Source organism: Dicentrarchus labrax, unplaced genomic scaffold, assembly GCF_905237075.1.
Source record: "Dicentrarchus labrax unplaced genomic scaffold, dlabrax2021, whole genome shotgun sequence".
Classification (NCBI taxonomy): domain Eukaryota; kingdom Metazoa; phylum Chordata; class Actinopteri; family Moronidae; genus Dicentrarchus; species Dicentrarchus labrax.
In genome coordinates this window covers 4,407,533-4,431,486 of record NW_026136715.1, presented here as the reverse complement: position 1 = coordinate 4,431,486, position 23,954 = coordinate 4,407,533, and the positions used below count along the sequence as shown (strand labels likewise).

Here is a 23,954-nt window from a genome sequence, read left to right as displayed (position 1 = left end):
TAATATACATAACGTGCTCTTATTTATTTATCACTGCCTGTATTGCAGCCATCTCAGGCCACCTGAAGAAAATGTCCTTTATTAATCAGCTAAATGTGTGTATGAAGTGGAACAATCAGACGGATCCGATGTTAAAATATGAAGACTAAACAATCATAGTATATAATAAACTTAATCTTTGTTTTTGGTACATTTTGGGGGCTTCATCCTCTCCTCAGTCTGTGTTACACCCCCCCTTTTTATTTGACAGCCACGGGACCGTCTGCCAGCAGCGTGCTGCGCGTTTTGGTCATTTTTGGACACTTCCTGCTTTTGAGGCTCTTTAAGCTGCAGCGTGCATGTCCCGTTCACTCAGTCCGGGTTCACAGGCTGGACCGCTGGTGTGTCGCAGCACATATTTGTATGCATTTAGGACTAGAGCCGCTGTTGGGAACGCGCTGTCGTACACGGCTTTTACACCAGCAGCCTTGTTACCTATCGTTTCATATTTTTTTTGAGGAGGGAGGAAATGAGTCGCAGCGTTGCGCTTTAAGGGGAAGCCAGAGGAGGACAGACAAACAGGATTCAAACAGGTGTCCGGTTGTCTCCCATCAGCCCGAGCCCACGGAGGAGGAAGAGACAGGAGAGGCGGCAGAGAGGGGGGAAATACGGGATATACTGAGTGTTCATCAAGAAATAGCGCTGTCACTGTGCAAATCAATCCGCTAATTTCAGGTTTTCCCTTTCCGTTCACCACGCGCTCCCTCGGCTCTGATGGTGATGGTGACCCGGCGGCCAAAAACCGGCACAAACCCGTCCGCTCGCACCGAGATTAACAGGTGAAGACTGTTGCAGCCGTGCATCTTCTTTTCTTTCAACCCCTCCGTCTCAGAGGAGGAGGAAGAGGAGGTGATAGAAAGGAAGGAAGGAGGGGAGGCGGTGACCGACATCCCCCACGGGACAGGCCGAGCGACCCACGCTTCTAACAGGTGTGTCTGAGGAGGGCTTCCACAATCTGCACCGCCCGTCAGTCCGGCCGGTCTCCCTCCCCCGGTTATCTTCTTCTTGTCTCATTGTTCCTGCAACAAACAACAACCCATAATTACATCCACATCAGGGGCTGGTCTGGACTTACATTTGGTGGCTTTGGCATCCCAGTGAGCGCTTATTCGTGTCTCCTGCCGGTCTCTCCGCAGCTCTCCATTGGTGCGTAATAGCAGCGAGGAGGAAGGAGGATCCAAACGGCTCATTTTCAGACGTTAATTAAAGAAAAAAACGGGACTTTTTGTTGTGGCTTCGTTTATTTCTTAAGGATTTTAGGGGTTTTTTTTTTTGGTTTGATTTCTTTCACCAGATTTTGTTGCAGGTTTGGACGGATTTCAGCCCCCCCCTTTTCAGGCGACGCTCGCGTTTCCCAGGCGTTTTTTTTTTTTTTTTTAACGGACAGCAAAGTGGGGGTCTTTTTTATAAGGGGGGGGGACTCTTCTCTTGTTAGACACAAAGTGTACCTCGTTTTATCATGACAACGAGAAAAGCCAACAGCGGGACGGACACGGTGACGACCTCCTCCACCGCCAACCACCACCAGCAGCACCAGAACCAGCCGAGGAGCCGGAGTCCCAGCGGCTTCAGCAGCGGGGTTCCGGCGTCCGAGGCGGCGGGCGGAGGGGCGGAGATGTTCGGGGAATTTCAGGACTGGTGCCTGCGGACGTACGGGGACTCCGGCAAGACCAAGACCGTGACCCGGCGCAAATACAACAAGATCCTCCAGACCCTCCTCCAGGGGGACGAGGAGAACAGCAACGGCGTGTTCCTGCACGAGAAGGGCAACAACCACATCAACGCCAAATTTAAATTCTGGGTCAAGTCCAAAGGCTTCCAGGTCGGGACGCTGCAGGACGCCAAGAACGGGTCCTCGGACAGACCGGTGCTGTACGTCCCCATCAAGGCGACGGTTAGTGCACCTTCCTCTTTCACTCTGGGCTGTGTGTGTGTGTGTGTGTGTGTGTGTGTGTGTCCCGTTTTCATGACGGGTGCTTGCCCAACACTATTAGGCTCTACTCTTATTTGCGTAAAGAAATAAGGTGTGTGTGTGTGTGTGTGTGTGTGTGTGTGTGTGCGTGTGTGTGTGTGTAGCCTGAAGCTGTGCGTAACTTTACCTGGCTCCGTGCCATGACTACGTCAAACACCTGTTCCAATACAGAGCTGAGCCTGTTAGTGGTTTTGCACTGGTACCTTTTTTTTTTTTTAGAAAACCACAATCTTTATTTTACCAGGCTGTCCCAGCTGAGTGACACACACACACACACACACACACACACACACACACACACACACACACACACACACTGACAAAAGCTGCTCACTTAAGTTTCTGTTTGTTATGTTGTGAAAGAAAGGCAGAAAGAAAGGGGGATGCATGTAATGATTATTTTCTTCATGGATTCTCTGACACCAGTTGTATATTTTATTCATAATGAGATGAAACCAAAAAAAAAAAAGGAAACAACTGACATTTAACAGGTTGCTACCAGTAACTCTATAAATATCTACAAGTGACTGAAATGATGCTTCTGTTATGAGTATGAAAATATAAATGTCAGTGACCATTATAAGTCATCAGGAGTGGAACTAGTCTTGTTACATCTCTGAAAGTGACAGTGCAAGGGGCAGGTATCTAGTCCAGTTTATCCATCTCACTCTTACTTTTGCCCTCCTGTCAGCCTAATGACCTTTGACCCGGAGATAGGATTATGTGGACAAATCTTATCTCGGCCCAATTTGAAGTGTTTAGGTTGAGCATGTGACCAGATATTTGTAATTATTGATTGTATTCTTGCTCCAGCGCTCTGTATGCCGGTACCTTTATCTTCTGCTCATTGAATATGTTAATAATACAACAAAACCTACCTTTTTAAAAAAAGTTTAGGTGTGATGCTGAGATTAGTTTGCTTGTGATCTTGGGGTGAGAAGATCTTTAAGAGAAGTCCTTGTAAACTGAGAGAGTATAAGAGAAGGAGGGGGAGTGTTTGTGAGTGTGTTTGTGCTGTTGCACACTGCAGAGGGTCCAACATCCAGAAGAACTTTTAACCTTTAAGTTCTTCCCAAATAAAAGTAACCCACACACCCTGCATAATCTCATTTTAACCAACAGATGGTAGATGTGATGATTAGTCTAGCTAACTACAACCACATAATAATAATAATAATAATAATAATAATAATATTGTATGCACACAGTTTTCTTATAGTCAAATCTTTTCTATATTATGGTAAACATAACATAAGATGATCATATAATATACTTTCAAATGCTTCTTGAAGTTGATATTGGCTTGATCACCGTTATGTAGCAGCAGTTAGTTACACACACTGAAGCAAATTGGTTTATTATTCGAGTCTCTTTGTAAAGGTTGTGTCCACAGAAGATGTCGCCATTAGAAACAATAATTTATATTGTTACTAAATAAATGGTAAATGGTAAATGGACCTGTACTTGTATAGCGCCTTTCTAGCCTTCCGACCACTCAAAGCTCTTTTACACTACACAAGCACATTGTGGTTCATTGTTGGAGTCTGAATCTTCTGAAGAGGCCAGACACACATCAGCATTCATTTATTAGTGGGTCAAAAGAAAATAATCTTCATTTATCGAGCAAGAATGCCGAATATTTACTGCGTCCAGCTCCTCAAATGGGAGGATTCCCTTGTCTGTGTTTAATATCTTTGGGTTGTGGACTGTTGGTGAGAAAAAACAAGCAATTCGAAGAATTATTATTATTTTTTTTACTATATTCTGATATTTTATAGCCTTAATAAATATAAAAAATAATGAGCAGTTTAATTAAAGATAATAATTGTTGGTTGCAGCCCTACGGTATGTTTTGGGTGTTGCGACTGAAGAAAACAAGTCCACCATTTCATCCATATTTGGCATTTTTATCATCAATTCTGGCTCCTTTTGTTGCGGCATCAATGAGCAGCTGTTGATTGGTGTTTGTCCACTGATGTCAATGCACCGACAAAGTGCTGTTCTCACAGAATTTGGGGAGTTGGATGACCACACAACTCTTATCCTAACGTACCTCGTGCTCAGCGGGTTGTCCCACATCATGACTTTTGCTGTCTCTAAACAGAAATCAGAAATGGTAAAATGCATTGCTCTAAAGATGTGGCGGGAGAAGGATTCAAACCCTTCCTGTTTTACTCCCCACCGCTCTTTATTGTTGGGAGCGGTCCTGGACTACATGTTGATGGTATTTCCAAATCAGAGAGCACTTGTTGAAGGCAGAGCGCAGTAGACTGGGATGACTCACATATATCAATGCAAAGGAAAAGAGAAATCACTGTACTATAAAATGATTCAGTCCAGTCTCTCTGTAATATAACTCCAAATTGTCTGTCATCTCAAACAGATTGTGAATGCGGTGCTGTGGAAAAAAGCTTCGTTTTTGTATCTGCAGACTGGAATCAGGTTCTTGAAATGGCTGAACAGGCAGGTGGATGTCACGCAGGATTGCTGCGGAGATGATAAGGGTTTGAGGTGGCTGGTTGGCATGGTTACTGCTCGGCTAATTTCACCCTGTCCCATATCATTTCATATTCAGATTAAGATCAGGAGTATCGCAGTCAGCAATGGGAATCTTTGTGCTCAGTTTATCTTCTGTAAATCCCTCTCTCTCTCTCTCTCTCTGTCTCTGTCTCTGTCTCTGTCTGTCTGTCTGTCTTGGCAGCAGCAGGTCTGTTGAGTCTGTTTAGTATCTGAGGATTGGGCTGTTTAGACTGGAGAGACAGAGAGAGAGAAAGAGAGATCCCTCCTCCTCCTCCTCTCTTAAACTTACTGAGTGTCTGTGTTCTGTTTCTAAACATAACTGGACCGAGGAAAATTCTCCAGAGTGTGGATGGTCCTCACTTCCATAAAATTATGACTTTGAGTATTATTTTCTCACGTCCCTCTAGTGGTGTTTAACAGAGCAGGTAGCTTTGGATTAATACGTCCAGGTTCAGACATATTGCTCTCTGTCCCCATCCCAGTACAATGTTGTGGTTACTCTGGATAAACCAGAGGACACAATGTTAAAAGTTTCATAGTGATCAAAGTGTGCTGACTGTCGACGTCACTGTAACACAGCAAGGTCTGGTGATTGTCCGGAGTTACAACTTTTAGCAAGACCGGTTGCTGTTTTTTTGATGATCAGCTTCTACTTGAAAAATAAAATGTGCTTCCTATAATTGTGTGTCCATTGATAAACTAATATATGCCAAAATAGAAAACAGTTTCATTTTTGAATTTCTCTCTTCCTGTAAATCAAATAAAATATTTGTGATGATGCCTGAACTGTGAAGCGTATATGTAAGTGTGATTTGGGGTGACTAGCCAACCCCGCCCATCATGTAAAACCACACTTGAAACAGTCACTTCTCCCACACATTGTCACACATACCTAGTTGTTGAACCACGTCTGTAGCTCATGTTGCTGCCAGTAGTTCCTCATAAGGACACTGATTGGTCCGAGCACGTATAGCTTGAAGGTTATGTGTTTTGCTGCTTTGTTATTTCCAAAAGAGTGTAGTTGTGCTCAGATTTATCAATTTCTCCCCCGTTCTCCTCTTTTCTGATCTAACAATGAGGGTGGGGGAGGTGGAGGAGGCCAGCACTCTTCTACAGATCTATAACTAACTAAAGCTCTGTATGGTGCTGGATTTGCCCACGTTTTAGTTTTCCAATTAAATCAAAAGGCTTTGATTTAAATCGTTTGAATCAAATAGATCTCACTGCCATCTCTGTCTGGATTTTTTTTTACACTCAATCAGTAGCCAGCAACATGTCGCCTCATACTGGGATGAGTAGATCCTCTTCAAAACACTATCTGGTCCATAATTTAATATTAAAATATAGAAGGTCCAGTTCAGTGTGTTCTGATATGTTGGTTCCCACCAGTAATGTTTTTACACCAGCAGCAACATCAGGTCAATATTTTGCATTATGATCAGCTGAGAAAACAAAAATGTTCCACTATCGCAGGTATTTATCAGGTCTTCACCATTAAACTCTTAATTTTGAGCTCACAGAATAAAATGTATTATGACTGTGACATATGAAGTTGGCTACTTCATACCCCAAATGCAGGTATTTGTGGGTGAATGAATACAATCTCTTGTTGCTCCAAAACCATTGCTGAAGTACATTTGAGCCAGACATGTAATGAACAAGGCTGCTGCTCTTTTGCACAAATCCTATTAAAAAGATCAAAATCAACGATGTGTTATTCTTATAACGTAAGTCTAACCCTGACAAATACTGGTTTAATTTCTAGTAAAGGCTCAGCAATTTGCATTTTTTTTTTAGCAGAAGCAGGAGGAAATACTGCATTTGTTGAGGACTATTTTGAGCGGCGGATTAATCCACATTTAGTGCACTAGTTTAGTGTTTATGGCAGCAGGACAGTTTATGTGGGATTGAGTCAAAATAAACTTTAGTGTATGTGTTCATGGTAAAGAAATAGCCCAGTGCAACAGTGTGGCTCGTTGTTGTGTTTTTGCTTTTAGTGGAGCTCTACCGACGAAGAAGATATATCATCTCCACTCAGCTTAACTTATAAAGCACTTTATACACAACACAGTTGATCCAAAGCGCTTTACAGGACACACAGAGGAAAACAAGAACAAAAGAAGGAGAAAATAATTGTAGAGCTAATCATAAAAACATGAATAATAACAATATCAATATCAGGCTTTGATACACACACATACAATGCTTGTCAGTAGATACATTAAGTGTTGGTTTTGGTCTTTTCATGGAGTTTATTGACAATAACAAGATAAAGAAGATCACCAGCCTTTTCCTTAAAGTCCAGTGTAGTTGCTCAGTAACACACCGAGCAACTTGCTGTTGTCATGCTCTTCAACTTTCCCCGTAAAAACAAAACTTATAAATAAATCCGTTGAGCCTTTGTGTCTTTAGCAATACAGGAAGTAAACAACAGATGATGGCGAATGACAGCAACAGCAGGAAAAGAGTAACTTATATTGGTGTCAGCATCTTATTTCTTTGTGTGCAGATCGAGCCTCTAGTCCTTGCCTTTCTCTCTTCTCCTACCTGTTGAGTGAGGTGAGAAATGTACACGGGATCTTAATGCCGTGTTTGTGGCTCGAATCAGCATCCTGCTTTCTTTCTGTCTGCATCGTGCTGAGAGGGGTATGACCTGACTGCAGCAACAGCTGATCAGACAGCAACTGTGTTTATACACTGACATGTTACACAGCGTCTCACTGCGTGTGTTTGTGTGTGTGCTCGAGACAAAGATAAGTGTATTGTTCAGCTGATCTCTGAGGTATGGACTCATCACATAGGAACTATTCCTCTCCTAGGGGGTTCTGAGGTTTACCTTGCAGCCAGCAGTTGTAAGTGAATTAGAAATAACAGTAACACACAGAGGTGAGACACAGAACAGTTTGCTAGTAAACAGAATTTTGAGGGGGACCGTATCAGAAGCTTGAGTTAAAGTGACTGCTGCTAATTCCTTCCCTTTGTTTGCATTCATTACTCTGTGTTACATACAAGCTCTTAACCTATTTTTTGTCCTCTTAATGGACATGCTCCTTGGCTTTATCTTTTTTTTTATTGCACAATATGTCTGTTTTTGTGTTCTGTAAAACTCTCTGTGACAAGTTTCATCATTTTTAAAATTGCTTCATGAAATACGGAAATGAATGTCTTAACAGTTCAGTGAATAGTCATTGCAGTTGCAGTGATTGGCTTGTCTTCTGTATCAAGAGATAAAAACAAAAGGAGATTTATATATTTTCAGACACAGCCGCTATTCGTCCTATTGACTGACATCGATCTATCTGCAAATAAGATGTTATTTACTGATATCAGTGGCTGATGTTTATCTGTCCAGCTCAGATATCGGAGAAATAATGACCTTCATTTGTACATAGGGGAAAAAAATAAAAAAAACATTGGCATTGGACCAAATTGTTATTTTAAACATCGGTATTGGCCCTGGATTACCCACAGCTATCACACACAGCGTTCATCTGATTGTTTAATGTTTAATTACAAAATTATAGCCGTTCACACTCCCACAGTCCTCTGGAAAACTTCTGTGCTTGTTTTAAATAAATTGGTATTGTCAGGTTGTCTGAGAGTTTCCCTTTCAGTGTAAATGGGACTTAATAGCTTCCTGACAGAAGCCTAACGGGAGCATAATAGGCTGCACACAGTGATACTAAAGCCAAAATGTAATCTACTTTTAGTCAGTTTTCTATTGCGGTTGGATTTGTTCAAATACCAGTTACAAATACCTGAATTGAGTTATTATTTTTTTCCCTGTTCAACATCTATTTTGACAATGAATTATTCACTTTATTCATGCAAAACATTAGCATACTCCAGCTTCTTAATTGTGCAGATTTGCTGCTCTTCTTTGTCTTGTGTGGTAGAAAACTGTAGATTTTTGAGTTTTGAACTATTGTTTGAAGCTTGTCATGGCATTTAAACAATCTGATAAACGTATTAATAAAGAAAGTAATTGGCATATTAAAGGACCAGTGTGTAGGATTTAGTGGCTCCCAGCTGTGAGGTTGTAGATTACAACCAAATGAATACAGATCAGCCTTCCAAGTGACTACAATGGCCATGAAACTCACAAGAAAATGTCCCTATCTAGAGCAAGTGTTAGGTTTAAATGTTAAATGTTACTTTAACTAAAATGTTCTTTAATAAAGTTATTTGTTTAAGGAAGCAGCTTTCTGAGGATCTTTGCATTTGTCATATTGGTGCAAAATCGGTGCACAATCCACATAGAAAGAAAGAATCTATTTTCATTCCAGCTCAAAAATGTGCTATATTGGCCACCATATTGGTGGAGTTTTCCCCTCTTAAATCAGTATCAGTCTCAAAAATGTCCCATATCGGCCAGGTTCTATTCCTGCTTGTTTGTTTGTGAAGGGAACTGATATTTACCGTGGCCATAGAAAGTACTAATTTACGGTAGTTGTACTTCCAGCTTGGCGTCCATGTTCTGAGGTGGGATGGATAAATCCTACTGTTTTGGGGCACCTGTACAGCGGATGTACAGCAGACCTGTATGTCATTTCCTAGCAGTGAAACTCATCCCAGGCAGGTGCAAAGAGGCGCCCGGCTACATCATGTGTCACAGAGGTTGAACGTTTGACTGCAGTGCAGAGTGAACTGAGTGTCCCACATTGGGTACACAAGGAGAAAAAAAATGGCTTGTTTCCAACTGGCTGTTAAAAATCGTGTATTAAAACAATGGTCAACAGTTTAATTATGAGTACAAGGCATATAGTAACCATGGAAAGAGTGCTTCATGCTACGTTAACAATTAACTCTCAACCATCGGTTAAACTGACCACAAACAAAGTTTGAACACAGCTTTTCTATTTTCCTTTTGATAACTCGCCATGAAATGAAACGTAGTAATGAACTGTTACTTTACGGTGTCCACATCAAGCAACATGATTCTGGTGCTTCTGTGTGTGTTCAGGTTGCCTCAGCTGGTTAAAAGGCTGTTGTTGTTTGTTGTTTCAGCCTGGGACTACATTTTATCCCCCTCTCCAGTCCAGTCCTTCTGTCCTTTTGTACTAGCAGAAAGCTTCGGTTATTAAAAACGAGGGTATGTGATGCAAGTTCGCTCATCTGGTGGCGGGAAAAAAAACAACTATCCTTCAGTTAATTTAAGAGGACACATTTTAATTAGTTTAATTAGTAGTGTAACCGCCCATCTTGCTGGCGGGAGTCTTTGGTCTAAGACTTGGAAGAGAATATGGCCACGAGGAACATGTACAGCGCTTATTAATATGAAGTACTCGAACGCATATAGCCATCAAACCCGAGCATGTTTGGGACTATCCAATTAATGTGTCTGTATAATCACTGCCTATCGTGGTTTTCCATGAGTTATCAGTAATATTGAACTGTTTCATTTTTACTCTGAATGTCCCTTGCAGCCAACAATTGTCCAGCTGTTAGAAGATTAAACAATCCTGTTAATTATAAAATGAATACAGGTACCATGCAGATAATTGAAAGTGTATTGAGACGAAAAAACCCTCAACAAATCCTAAAAATAATGTAGTATCTTAATGTTAACAGTCCCATGTCACTCCATTATATAAATATAATACACAATGCAGATAAAATACTTTTATTTTAGCTTTTATGCTTCTGCTACAGGATTTAGAAGTCCACAACCAACTGGTTTTCCTCTATTTGTCCAGTTACTACTATGAGCAGGGTTTTCACTGTGATGTTGATGTACAGTAGGTTAACTGTTATACGTATCATCTTTAACTTCAGTATTGATGCAGTGGAATGAAGAGAAATGAAAGAATTAGACCATATTCAAGCAGATCTGTAGGCTCAGTCTTAGTGTTTGCATGGGCTGCATATGGAGCACAGTGTATTGTTTTAATATTAACCTGATTAACATAATACTTGAAATAACCACCTTCCTTTTACCCTAAACCAAGTGGGGTCATGGTCAGAGTAAGCGTAATCAAACGTTAATGTCTAACAGTGTGGAAGAGAGGAGTCTTTGCTCATTAAAGGGATCTGTTCCATTGATTGTTAATGAAATAGTCCAGTTTAAAGCCTGTATAAACTCTATGATTGAATTATTCTTTTTATAAATGAGGTCAGTCTTCACATTTTCTCAGTGTCGTCTTCCTAAACCACATTGCCCTTTAACCCTTCTGTAAGAGGATGTCTCTACTTGTCCGTTTGCCTCTTCCTGTCATCAGTCTGTGGCCTTTCCTTCTCTCTGTTGTCTTCACTGAAGTCAGTAAACATGTTTCAATGTGGGGAACTTTAGCACATTTCCATCTGAATTTGATACAGGACTCTTGTGTGAACTGCAGCATATAATAACGTCTCTATAGGAAGCAGTTTCTCTGGTGCAAACAGAGTCTGAAGTCCCAGCTAAAGAAGGAAGTGCTGAGTGGTTTTGTTGGGACTAATAATAGTTGCTATCTAGACAGTAGTGTCAAGTACATGTGATGACTGCTTCCCCCTCTCTGCACTGGCCTCAGCCAGAGCTGTAGACAGTGGAGGGTTGGCCAGTTTGAAGCACAGCCTTATGTAGAGATAGTTTATCATTTGCTCCATGGATCATTGATGTATTAGTGTATATTGTATGTTTTTTTTTACTGTGAGTGTGTGTCCATCAGACTGGGCTATAAAGATAGGACTGCAGAATTACAATCTGACCAAGTACAGTACCCAAATTGCAGAGGCTACAGTGGTAAACTGTATTATAATAATGTGCTGCAGAGATACATCTTGTATCTGTGTATGTGTGTTGGATACAGACCCCAACAAATGTCACACCATCATGATTTTAATAGTTTTTTTCAGTGGAAATGAAAATTGTGATCATTCCCATTAATTATGACTCATATGTCCTTTAAAAATAATCACAATACTATTCTTGTTTCCATATTGTGCTGCTCTGTATAACGAGACACCTAACAGATGCAGCTCTTCCTGTGAGAAAACACTGCTCAGCCTCTTGTTTTATAAATGGACTTTTATTTATACAGCGCTTTTCTGGTCTACCAACCACTCGAAGTGCTTGTCACATTCTCCCATTCACACACATTCATACACAGATGGCAGGAGCGATACAGCGCTGCCTATCCAAAGTGCTCACAATGATACTAGGCTCACACACACACACACACACACACCGCACAGCCACAACACAGCTATCGGGAGCAATTTGGGGTTCAGTATCTTGCCTGAGCACACTTTGATTGGACTGGGGAGATCGAACCAGTAACCCTCTGATTACCCTCTGAATACCTGAGCTACAGCCGGCCCTTAACCTTTGACACAAATCCACCTAGCAACTCACATCTCTTTGCAGTGATTCAATAGTTATGGTGTATTTTAGGCAGATTTATAAATGGGGACATCATTTTCCTGTATCAGCCAGTAAAATTGACAGGTGTCGATGAGAAAAACACAACTGTACAGTCAACTTACTGAAATAACAGTGCTGTCTACAATGACAAATATAAAGTTAACTGCCTCTATTAACTGCTACTGCAGGTTTTGTGTCTGAATCAGTCACTGAGGAAAAGAGAGGAGCACCTTATCAGTTTGTTTGAGGAACATCTGTGTCTGTATGACACAAACCTTAACAAAAACAACTTAAAAACAAATTCTCAAACCTTTTTTTTAATATTATCGCCGTTTCATGAATACAGTGCAACTGTAACAAGTAACTTACTATATCCTCATTCATATTTTAAGATGCTACACATTATATCCAGCTACAAAAAAGCCTGAAAAGCCGGTAGTTAGACTGGAAGTACAGAAAGATTTTACTATGGAGACAATACGCTGTCTTATCTAGTTGCTTTGTTGTAAATTGGTGCATTTTCATAACGTTGTAGACGAGTGGATTGCAAGTAGGAGCAAGTTTCACCTCTCCTTATTGTGAATCTTTGGTCTGAACTGGAAATAAAACTATATATTCAGCCCCATCGTGGGTTCATTTTACCAGCTATCATCTACATTATTTGACTGAAAACAACCTTTTTATGTTTTAGATGTGCTCTCTTTTGGTTTCTTTACCAATCTCCTTTGTGACTTAATTGTGTTCAGTTTCTGACCCGAGTGAAGTTGTTCAATGGGGCAGAAACATTGAAGCCATAGGTGTGAAGTCCTAGAGACTATTAGTGCAGAGCTGAAGAATACTGTGTAAAATCTGTGTAATTTTACACTGGCGTTTGTTTTGCTGTGATTCTGCCCCTCGTTACTGTTTCTTGTAATTTGACAAACCCACAAATTGATGCTCAGCGTTTTCCCCTGCCGCCTTCATGATTAGTTTTGCTGCCTGAGAACAATACCCAAACGACTAAAATGTCAACTGTGTTATCCTCAGTCTGTGCTGACTTGGAAATGACTCCAATAAAACCAGGCTTGTCTGCACTCTTATCAGCACTGTAGTGAGATGGAAAATGGTATGTTTAGGTAAAACAAATGGATGAATGAAACCTCTGTGTTTGTATATGTGTGTCCTCTGTCCTCTATAAGCAGCAACAGAGATAATTTGTCCCAATGTAGAGTCATGATAGGAGTTGAAGGGACAGACCAATGGCTCGCCTGTTCACTCACACACACACACACACACACACACACACACACACACACACACACACACACACACACACACACACACACACGAGTGCTGTCCTGTGCATCTGGGTGTAATTGGGGTGGCCCCTTTCTATCAGGCCTCAGTGATCTCTGCTATCTCAAAGAGCCCCTTATTCTGTCATTATAAAAACCCTAAATTGACAGGAATTGGTAGGACTCTGGTGTGTGTGTGTCTGTGTGTGTGTCCTACCCTCCCTTTGACCCTAACCTATCATAAGCCTGTGCGAGTAAGCAACTGTTCATCTGTGCCAGAGGTTATTTGAGGGCCAGATCTTGGGGGAAGCAGCGGGCACACTGCTGCAAAACAATAGAGACACAAAAATCAACTTTGTGATGGCTTCGAGAAACTCGGAGCCACCTGGCTGACAGTGGAGGCTTTGGCAGCATAATGACCTGTGACTTTAAACACCAGAGCTCTTTGGGTAATGTGACCCTTTTGTCAACCTTCCTGTGACCCGTATTCGAGTGTCTCAACACAGGCTTTGCAGGAAGTTCCTCTTCTTTGCTAATGTTTTTTACTACTACTAGTAATCAGAATAAAAGTTTGGTTTTTTAACAGATTCATTCACATTTAAGCAAGCAGCAACCTGTGTGTCTGGCAAATGGAGCAAACATGGAAGTAACAAAAACTGCAGTTCCTTGAACGGCCACTTGAGGCAGGCTACATAAGTGATTCAATCTCTATAAGGCCCCATATTAAAATGCTCAAATTTACAGCAGAAATAAACATCTTTACGGTCAGATACAGCCTGGTCTCTATAGCTAAATACCCCATTCATGACAATATTATATATTATATTTAAAGTTATGCATAATTAAGTGCATGGACGCTTTGAGTGACAGGTGCGTGCCCTCCCAGATGGTTGTTTTCAGTAACCGGCCTTCATTCAGGACGCCTCAGCTCCACTTCTCCATGCAGGCTCTTCAGAAACCCACAAAGACACGAAGACTATGTCCATTTTTAATTATACAGTTTTGGATTTCAACCCATCATGTTTGCATGAGTTATGTTTTAGAATCGACACATCCATCCCTCAGACTGCAGAAAATCTAGATACCTCAAGAAAACTAACGTGGCAGCACATCTTTATTGCTGCCTTCACCCTGCAGAGAGATGCTTGCTGGGTACGCGCTGTTTTTGATGATTAAAACTCTGGTTAATATCGTCTTTATTTCATTAACTGTTAACAACCCATGTAAGATACTGTAGCTGAAAAGACAACTAGCAGTGGACATCATATCCGTCCATTAGCTCTGACCACTTATCCTCCAGAGGGTCCCGGGGGGGCTGGAGCCAATCCCAGCTGACATTAGGCGAGAGGCGGGGTACACCTTGGACTCGTTGCCAGTCAATCACAGGGCTGACACATAAAGACAGACAACCATTCACATTCTACGGGCAATTTAGATTTGTCAATTAACCTGCGTGTCTTTGGACTGTGGGAGGAAACTGAAGCATTCAGAGGAAACCAACGCAGGCACAGACAGAACAGAACCCAGAACCATTCATCGACTGACTGGCGACTTTTTAAATAATTGGTTAATAGTTAAAGCAGCAACAAGAAACTTTAATTTTTTGGTGTTTCTGGCAGCGCCTATGTACAAAAACTGTGGGGTTTCCATTGCTTTCTTTCATCCATTTCAAGGGGAATCCAGCTGAATCCGAACCAGTGGCAGGCATTAACGACAACTATAGAAATGGCCAAACTTCTCACTGTTTATATAGGTCATACATAACCAGTTAAAACGTCCTTGTCGTAGTTTTAAAATCATTTTTAAAAAGAAACTTCCCCCAGCTTCTAAATTGTTCTTCTAAATTCTCCTTTCCTTTCCACAATTTGAAGATGTCACCTTGAGCTTTAGACCAAAAAATAATCAGCACATTAATCCGTAATTGAAAATAATTATTACCAGATGGCCTGGTAGCTCACCTGGTAGAGCGTGTATCACTGTAAATATATTTTGAGGTGCTTTCCTCTTGTTTTTATTTATTTGGTAGTTTCTCTGTGGCACGCTTAACATGAGCCGGCAGGAAGGATAATTAACTACAGTAGATAGAAACAGTGGTCGAAGATGATAATTGCCTCTTTGTGTCTGCAGCAGTAAGGTCCTGGAAAGTGACTGTACAATGTGCTGTTCTGAGTGTGTGTGTGTGTGTATGTGTGTGTCTGTCTGTGTGTCTGTCTGTGTGTCTTTGTTTGGTGGATCAGTGGAAGTGTCAGATGTCTTGGAGCACAATGGTGGCAAACCCCCACTGTTTGAGAGTGTGTGTTGCTGCTCAAAGACAGAAGGGGTGACAGAGTGTGCGTCTGTGTGCAAGTGCACAGCTAAACCTCTTGCTGAGCAGCTGTATGTTGTTGACTGGTGGTGTAATTATGTTACTGAGAGTCCAGAGAGTGTGTGTGTGTGTGTGTGTGTGTGGATGGTTAAAGGGTGTGTGCGGGGGTTGTTAGATTGGGATGAGATGATGCTGGAAACTCCATTTAATGGCCGTACCACTAAATAATAATATAATATCTTGTGTTGCTGTGCAGTCGCTGTAATCCAGATGTCAAAGGTGCAGTCTGTGTCTGTTCATCGACAGCCACATCTCAAACAATAATGTAACCACAAACTGCAGTGGATATAATAAACACTGGATGAGGTATTCAAATATGGTGACCCATTCATTCTCATGAAACTGGCCAATCCTCTGGAGGATGGCGCGTCAGTGTTGCCTAGACATGAAAAGTACACATGTATGAAGGTTCAGTGCTAGCTGTAGTATATAAAGAGCAACTGAGTCATCATTCGGAGGAGGTGGGGTGGATGGATGGTTCAAACAAACACAGGACTCAAGTCCCAAGTGAAACCAAAAGTCAATGTTGACTTTTCAGGTATGAGGCTTTATTTTAAAACTGGACATTGAGTGTTTATTCTTGCTGACTTGACCAGAATGAGCAAGTGTTGTGACCCTGCCGTGCTGTACCGAGGCAAAGCGTGACACGATGGACCGATGGGTGTATCACATGCTTTGGCATGGTACCGGGTTTGGGTTATATGGTATGTGTTTTAACTCTGAGACTCTGATCCAATATTTTGCCTCTGATTAATTTTAAACGTGTGTGTGATGCTCAAGAGATTGTCTTTATAGTTTTTCAGCCATGTCCATTGAAGTAGGGCTGACAAACTTTAAAGAAATGTATTGTTGCTGGCACTGATATTAGGAGAAATCTTAGATACACACCAGCCTCTTAACGTCCTGCTGTCTCCGTCTTTACCGAGGAGGATAAACATGTTGGAAGAGATTTTTCCACCAGTGTATGAAAGTGATGGTATTTAATTATTAGCATCTCAAAATTGCTGGCAAATATTTCTTGTTGTTTATATCTTGTAGATTAGTTGTTTGTTTATTGTTTCCTTTGTTCCAACTCCAAACCTTCCCTCCCTGTTCTGCCTGAATGGGCAAGAGAAAATCATTTAGGGTTTATGCATAGATATTATAATCTACAGTACGTTAAATAGTGTGAAATAACTGTCTGGGACACACACACACACACACACACACACAGCATACACACACAAGTATGCTGCACATACACACAAAAGACAAACAAAAGACAAACTAATGTCTAATGATGAGTGGTTGCTCATTTTCACCTCCTCCGCATTTAAAAGTTGAATAACATGGTACATCCACGGTACTGTGACATTATGCCTGTGACACCTGCGCGCACACACACACACACACACACACACACACACACACACACACACACACACACACACACACACACACACACACACACCCTTTCTGTCTCTCTTGAACTTCAGCTAAGAAAGTATAAAAAGTTTTCAAAATAGAAACAAAGGTTGTCTCTTTTAATTGGTTGAATAAGAAAAAAACAAAAAAACAGAACGTGCTTACATCTTCAAATCATGCTCAAACTTTTAATTGGTATGGCTGAATTTAGACAGTTGCCATGCCTTCAAAGATTTAGCAGTAAATACAGCTCAGTCTCCACGCTGGAAATACTGACTCTGAGCTCCACTGTGTTTAAAATAATGAAGTCACTCACTCATCGTGTACCCTGAACTAATTAAAAGTAATGAACTTTGACATTTCTATATATAAATAAACATTTTCACTTTGCTCTTTAACTTTAAAGCTTTTGCATTTATGTGAGGAGTGGAATAAAAATAATGAACATATGATGAGGGCATGCAAATTTAAAAGTTAAATGGGGAATTGTCAACTGATGGATATAATTTAAAAGAGTTTCATTACAATTCACATTTTTAAACGTGCACATCTGAAAGTGTTTTAACAAACTATTCTTCAAGGTTTTTTGCTTTTTGTGGTAAAACATAAAAAATTGGAGATCCACAACTGGAGAAGTGTGGTTTTTCAGTGAATAAAGACAAAATAGCTGCTAATTGGCAAAAGCTTGCAGCAGTAGGAGGAGACTTTCTGTGAAATACTTGGCCGCTGAAGGCGATGGCACATTTTATTTGGGTCAAAGATGGAAAATACGATGTAAAGCTCAGCCATTGTAGTGGAGTGCTGCTGAAATAAAGGATCTTAAGTCAGGTTACCTTGAGTTTGTAACAGTGCTGGTATTTTTTGCAACACGTACACACACCGTATATTTTCAGACAGCCCTCGGCTCACTTCCCCCTCGGTGTTCTCCTGTTGCCATGGTGAACAGCTCCTTTGGCCGCAGTGATGGTGAAAAGAAATTAACACCAGTCTTAATTATACTGCAAGGCTTCAATTTCCACCTTCGTCCCTCCCGCCTCCTCCTCCTTCTCTCCTGACCTTCTCCTCCCTCTCATCACTCCCCTCTCCCACCTGAAAGGCAGCCTGGCATATTAACACCAGCCACCAGGCATAATTAATGAGACCAGTCAGTCACAGTTGGCCCTCTGAGATCATGAAGAGTACCAACTTCCGAAATGATACTCTCTGTTCCTGCTTTATCTGAGTATGTGTTATGTAAAAATCTAAAAACTTGTCCCCGGTCTAATCATTTTGGTCATTTTTGAGTCTCTAGCTGTTAATTTTAAAAAGTTACATTTAATTTCAGTCATTTCCTAAGACTCAGATTACAGATTAACAATTAATGCATCCAATATGGGAATATAAGGCATCTCAACTAACACTTCAACTGAGTTTTACTCTTCAAATCACAGTTCAGCTACTTTAACTCTTTCTATCTCTGGCAGGACTGCAGGTGTGACCAAAAATCTGTGCAACTAAACATTTTCATTGGTCGCACCTGAAGTTTAGCAGGTCAGAAATGAACAGTGCATGGCCAACAAAGCAGCCACCCTTCCCTGCAGCATTTCTGAGGGGGAATATCCTGTATGGCTGTACCAAATGGTTCGAGGCTGCATCTAAACTATGTGCTGGTTCACATGAATGGAAAAGTGAGAACCACCAGTGTAAAAAGTTTGTCTAGAGCCTTGTCTGGCACTTAAACTTCAACTGAAATTTCAGTTGCTTCAATTAAAGGACCACTGTGTATGATTTTAGTGGTGTCTAGTGGTGTATCAACCCCTGTTTCAAGCATGTATTGGAAACTACGGTGGCCGCAGAACTCCTGAAATAACGGCTCATTCTAAGGTAACGAAAACACAACGATTCTTATTTACAGGTGATTATAAACTAATGAAAACATACTTATGAATATTTTATTCCCTTTCTGCCAATAGATCCTCCTAAATGTGGCACTCTGGACCTTTAACTGCTTTCATATCTCAGACATTGACTGATTCACCAGCTGAAAGTTCACGTTTTTTCAGCTTTTACTCTTCAGCCGCTTTAAGTGCTTTCATACAAACTGCTGCCTACAGGGCTTAACATCAGTCACTCACAAATGCCTTCACTAATTTCACCTCAGCTGATTTCAGCTTCTGTCAACAGACACTTCAAATCCTTTTAAGTGCTTCAGTGTCAGCTGACACGCCCTTAAACCATCTCACATTTAAATTTAATGTTGTTGCACATGACGTTTTTAGCATCAATTTTTAGAGTCAATTAGAGCCTCCAGTTAATTAATAAAACATTAACTGTATTGGTTTATATAAGATAACTGTGACCAGCTGGGCCAGTTAATGGTTGGGAAACAGTCTGTTAGTACAGAGAACATGAATGAACATTATTTAATTTGTGTGTCTGTCAGACACTTCAGGCATAGTGTTAGCATAGTGTAGTTACTGATAAATCATTTGGTTTATATGTTTTATACGTATCATCTATTCTGATTTAGCAGAGAATGTGTGTGTGTGTGTGTGTGTGTGTGTGGGAGGGGGGGGGGGTCAGTCTGACCGTGAGGCATCTGAGGCGGAGGAAAAAAACAAGATTTTTTCATTGTTCCCCAAAACAGTCCTCTTCCTCCTCTCTCCAGCTCGGGTGACTGTGCCCCAGCAGTGAAAACAAAAACATAACTGAGGGGTTATAATGCTAGAGATGAAAGCTGAGACATTCGAGCCTTTTCCATTAACACTTTTGGCTGCGCCGAGTCAAACCATGGCACACTGATTTGCATTACCATTACCAGTTTAAACGCGCCAAGTAATGCCGAGCGGCGTGCGAGATGGACCTTCTGTGGAGTAGGGCCAAAGTGCGCCTGACCTGCCTCCAAGCTGGCTGCGGTGACGTCTCGCCAACACTGGCCAACTTGTGACAATCCCCCTTCTGCTAACTCCTATCTGTAGGAGACCAGACCAGCAGATGTTTTTAAAAGTCTCTGAGTGTTCGGATCTCAGCACTTTTGTAGCTTCTAACTGAATGTCTGCAGTTTGAAGTTTCTCTCCTGAGTCCCTGTTCGTACTTTCAGACATCTGCTTTATTTTACTGTTTCATGTTCACTTTCAGCTGTACAGTCGTGTTAAGTTACTGCTGATGAAAACCCAACACTTGCTGATTTTGCTGCTTCGTAATAAAACAGTTTAAATGAAAATAACCTTTTATTGTGAAGAATTTATACCACGTTAAATGTGTTTATCACCAGAGTGAATCCGCTTATAATGGAAATGCAAATCGCTGCCGCGCTGGGCTGGAGCACCGAGTCAAACCGAATCGGGTCAAGCCAGCTCATGTGCGTGGAAAAGACCCCCAAAAGACAGCATGTTGACTCAAAGTGTGAATGCCGCTCAGTGTGTCGGCTCAGATTTCAAGTGGTTTTCCCTAGTGTCACGTATTTTTGCCACACACAGTGACATGAGGATCAGAGAAACCCAAACATGTAGGAGCAGCAGCAGGAGCAATAGCAGATATAATCTACCGCGTGAACAGGAAAGCCCTTGTTAGGTCTGTGGAAAGCCCGAGTTCTCCTAGAAACTCTTGGTTATGTCTGCCCAACATGCTGCTTCACTTTGTTCTGTGACTGATTGTAGGACAAGTTGTGATTACATGTAGTCAATATGACAGATTAAGCTTTAGTAAATGAGAACACCAAACGCCAGCGAGCACCACCTGTTAATGTGTGGAAGATGAGTGGTTTGTTTGTGTTTTCATATTGGTACTTGCTGTCCTGCAGCAGACGGCCAGCGGCCTGTGTCGCCGCTGTGGTTTCTGTACTCGTGTCAGTCCGGGTTATAACTGCTTTCACTGAGGCGTTTGCTGACAGCATGTTCTGATAAAATCAGCCAAGTGTTGGTAGTTAGGTGACGTCAGTGAAGTCCTTTCATGGATACGTGTACAGCGGGGATATTCAATTACTAATTCAACCGGGCCAGATTTTAAAACCAGGAAATGCAGATGGGACAGACATTTTCAGCGGCCTGTTTAAAAACCTTTTTTAGCTTTAAGTTTGTCTGGAAAGTACAGTAGTAGTAGTAGTAGTAGTAGTAGTAGTAGTAGTAGTAGTAGTAGTAGTAGTAGTAGTAAGTACCGCACTAATTACAGATTGAACACGTTTGCATGTTTGGAGATAGAAAGAAAGCACACAAGTAAAATAAAAATAGAATAAACAGAATTAATGGTGGCTGAATTCCATTTAGCTGCACTCACTCACTCTAACTTGAGTTAACAATAGCCATGTTGGTTCCCAACCTTTTACTTTAAGGGATCCCTTTTATTGAGTAAACTGACGACCTCCGATGAAGTGACACATTTAATGAATATTTCATATTATATTCAATGCATAACAATAAGTGCAGAACAAATGATAAAGTGGACAATGAACCAATGCAGGGAATTTGTATAAAATGAGGGATTTCATTGATTTCCTGTGATTGTTGCATTATATATTTCATTGTTTATGATTTATATTTTTAGCTCTTTGGTTGTTTTAACTACTTTTCTAATGTGAGTATTGTCTTAATATATAATAATAATAATCTGAACTTTAAAAATGAAGTTTTTTGCATATAAATTAATGTAATGCTGAGATATATATACATTATATAAGCTAATGTTTATATTTTACAATCAAGAAGGCCTTGCGACACCCCGTGAAGCTTTGGCGACCCCTAGAGTGGGTCAGGACCCCCAGGTTGGGAACCGCTGCAATAGACAATAGAAATGTCATTTTTGCTGTTATTGTTTTCTTTCCTTTGAGGTTCAACTGGCATTTTTTTAATATCAAATCTTTTTGCACCCTCTTCTTCTTGTTTTTCCGGCTGTAAAACTGGAACCACCTACTGATTACTGCATGAACAAACATTCGTTCTCATTTTCTTTTGCTGAATTAGTAACTTCGTAAAAATTTGCAATACATTCGGATGGGAACACGGCTAGACCAAAAATATACCATCTAACACCGACTAGCTAAATGGATGCATCAATGGCTTTCTTTCTATTTTCAACCCGATAGTGTGGTTAACAGTATTTATTTCATAGTTAAATTATTTTAGGAACAATAAGTTTTGAAGGTCGAAACTGATACCGAATGACTTGTGGATTTGTTGTGCAGTGAAATGAGTTTCCTCTGTGTTTTGTTGCTGCTGAGGACGGTTGACACTGCTGTGAACTGAGAAGTGAAGGACAGTTTTTCTCAGCCAGCCTGAGAAGCAAACCGAGTTGAATAGAGACTATCTCTCTGCGTGAGTGCTGTACTGTGCCTTCTCTTCCAAGTTCAACAACAAACACATAAAAGAAATTAAGAGTTTCCACCTACGCTGTCAGAATCTGTTTATGCACTTAAATAAATATCTTCTGAAATAAACAGCTCAGAAAAGCAGCGAGTCTGATCTACTTGTTAATGAATTCAGAAAAATGTTTGCAATTGTGTTTTGAATAGTAGAAACTGTACCACCTAACATTCTCACAAATTAAATTAAGCTCTCAAGCTGCCCACTCTGTCCTCCCTTCATGTTGTTTTTGACATGACACATTTGATAGCAGTTTAAAATGAGATATTTATAGCTTTTCCTTTAGAAAATATGATTTATAAGTTGAGAATTATGTTGAGTAGTTTTGCTTTCTTAGTGTCCATCTGCTCCCTGAAGCTCCGCTCTGTGCACATCTCTAGCAGCCCAGTTATCACTGCACTGATTGGGTTGCGGTACTACATGAGTTGAGATGAGATGATTGATTGGCTCAGTACAGCTGGTTTTCTCCTTCACAAGCTTGACTCAAAGGTAACATTTTTTCTTCATGCTACCTCAACAAAGCAAAAATATTGTCCAGCTTTACTTCTTAAGTACAGTGAAGAGGGAAGATCAAGGAGTTTGAAAGCAAAGAAAAACATAATCTCATCCTGTTGAGTACAAATGGTGGTTTACAAAAAGGCATACTGGGCAAAACTACTGCTGGGAACCATTTGTAAAAACTAGCTTTGTTATAATGAAAGGATAGTTCTTCTATTCCTTAAAGAAAAGCAGAGCCGGATTACTTTTTCATTACCAGGCCATAAAAAAATGTTTGGTTTTGAGTTACACCTGATTTTTACATAACATTTCACTTTCTGGCACCTCACAGCAAGAAAAGGTTCTAGGTTTGAATCCTCCAGGTGGCTTTCTGTGCGGAGTTGGTTCACGCAGTTTAGGTTAAATAGCGACTCTAAATTGCCCGTAGTGTGAAAGTGGGTGTGAATGGTTGTCTAAAGTTCAACCCTGAACTTATCTAGACGTTATCCGAATCAGTTGGAGCGGACATTGAATGGACTTTACCCTGCCGGAGACCGTTGTGTGAATAGAGCATCAGAGGGTGAAGAAGAAACACTCTAATGTCTGCAGTGTACTTTTTGTCCTGCCTCCTCCTGCACGCTCTATGCAGGTGCCACGCCTCGCCTGAACGGAGTGTATCCAGTAGGCGAGAACACGTCTAACACAGCCAATCTCCTGTTGTGTGCTACGTGGTTGAAACTCTGGACAATGTTAGGAGTTCGTATGAGAATGCAGCTTATAGAGAAGCATAGCTGGTGGATGGATGGGTTTCATGTTTTGGTTTTTCTTCAGACTCAAAAATTTACTTTTTTATATCTCAATCTCTTCATGATTATCTCTCCTTTATGTCTGAGGTGGAGTTAATGGATGAAATGGAAAATATTTCACAGTTTTCAACACGATTCATGGAAGAGTACATTTTCCTGCTGGTTTGCACACTGGTTTAGACCAGGCTGGTCTCTGGAGGGGGGAGGAGGAGGAGGAAGCAGAGGGAGATGTTCTTGTGGGACAACAGGCTTCTCATTATCACGTCTCTCCCCCTTCCTCCTTTTTCCTCTTCGTTCTTCTACCTCCCCCCTCCAGAACACACACACCCCACCTCCCTCTAGCATCCCTCCTCTTCCATTCTCACTGTCTCCCCACAGACAACCCCCCCTCCACCCTCTCCTCCTTTTTCTCCTTGCCTCCC

At 41.0% G+C, this 23,954-nt stretch overlaps 1 protein-coding gene across 2 annotated transcripts in view; it reads left to right on the top strand.

Annotated features, from left to right (window-relative positions):
* The first annotated feature begins 361 nt into the window (after nucleotides 1-361).
* The window catches only part of LOC127376909 (nucleolar protein 4-like), a 160,205-nt gene continuing 136,612 nt past the window's right edge, over nucleotides 362-23,954 (top strand). For both annotated transcript variants that reach the window (XM_051424300.1, XM_051424299.1), the window contains exon 1: nucleotides 362-1,933. In XM_051424300.1, the coding sequence (XP_051280260.1) occupies nucleotides 1,499-1,933 (435 nt within the window). In that variant the 5' untranslated portion in view covers nucleotides 362-1,498. The remainder of the gene's footprint in view (nucleotides 1,934-23,954) is intronic.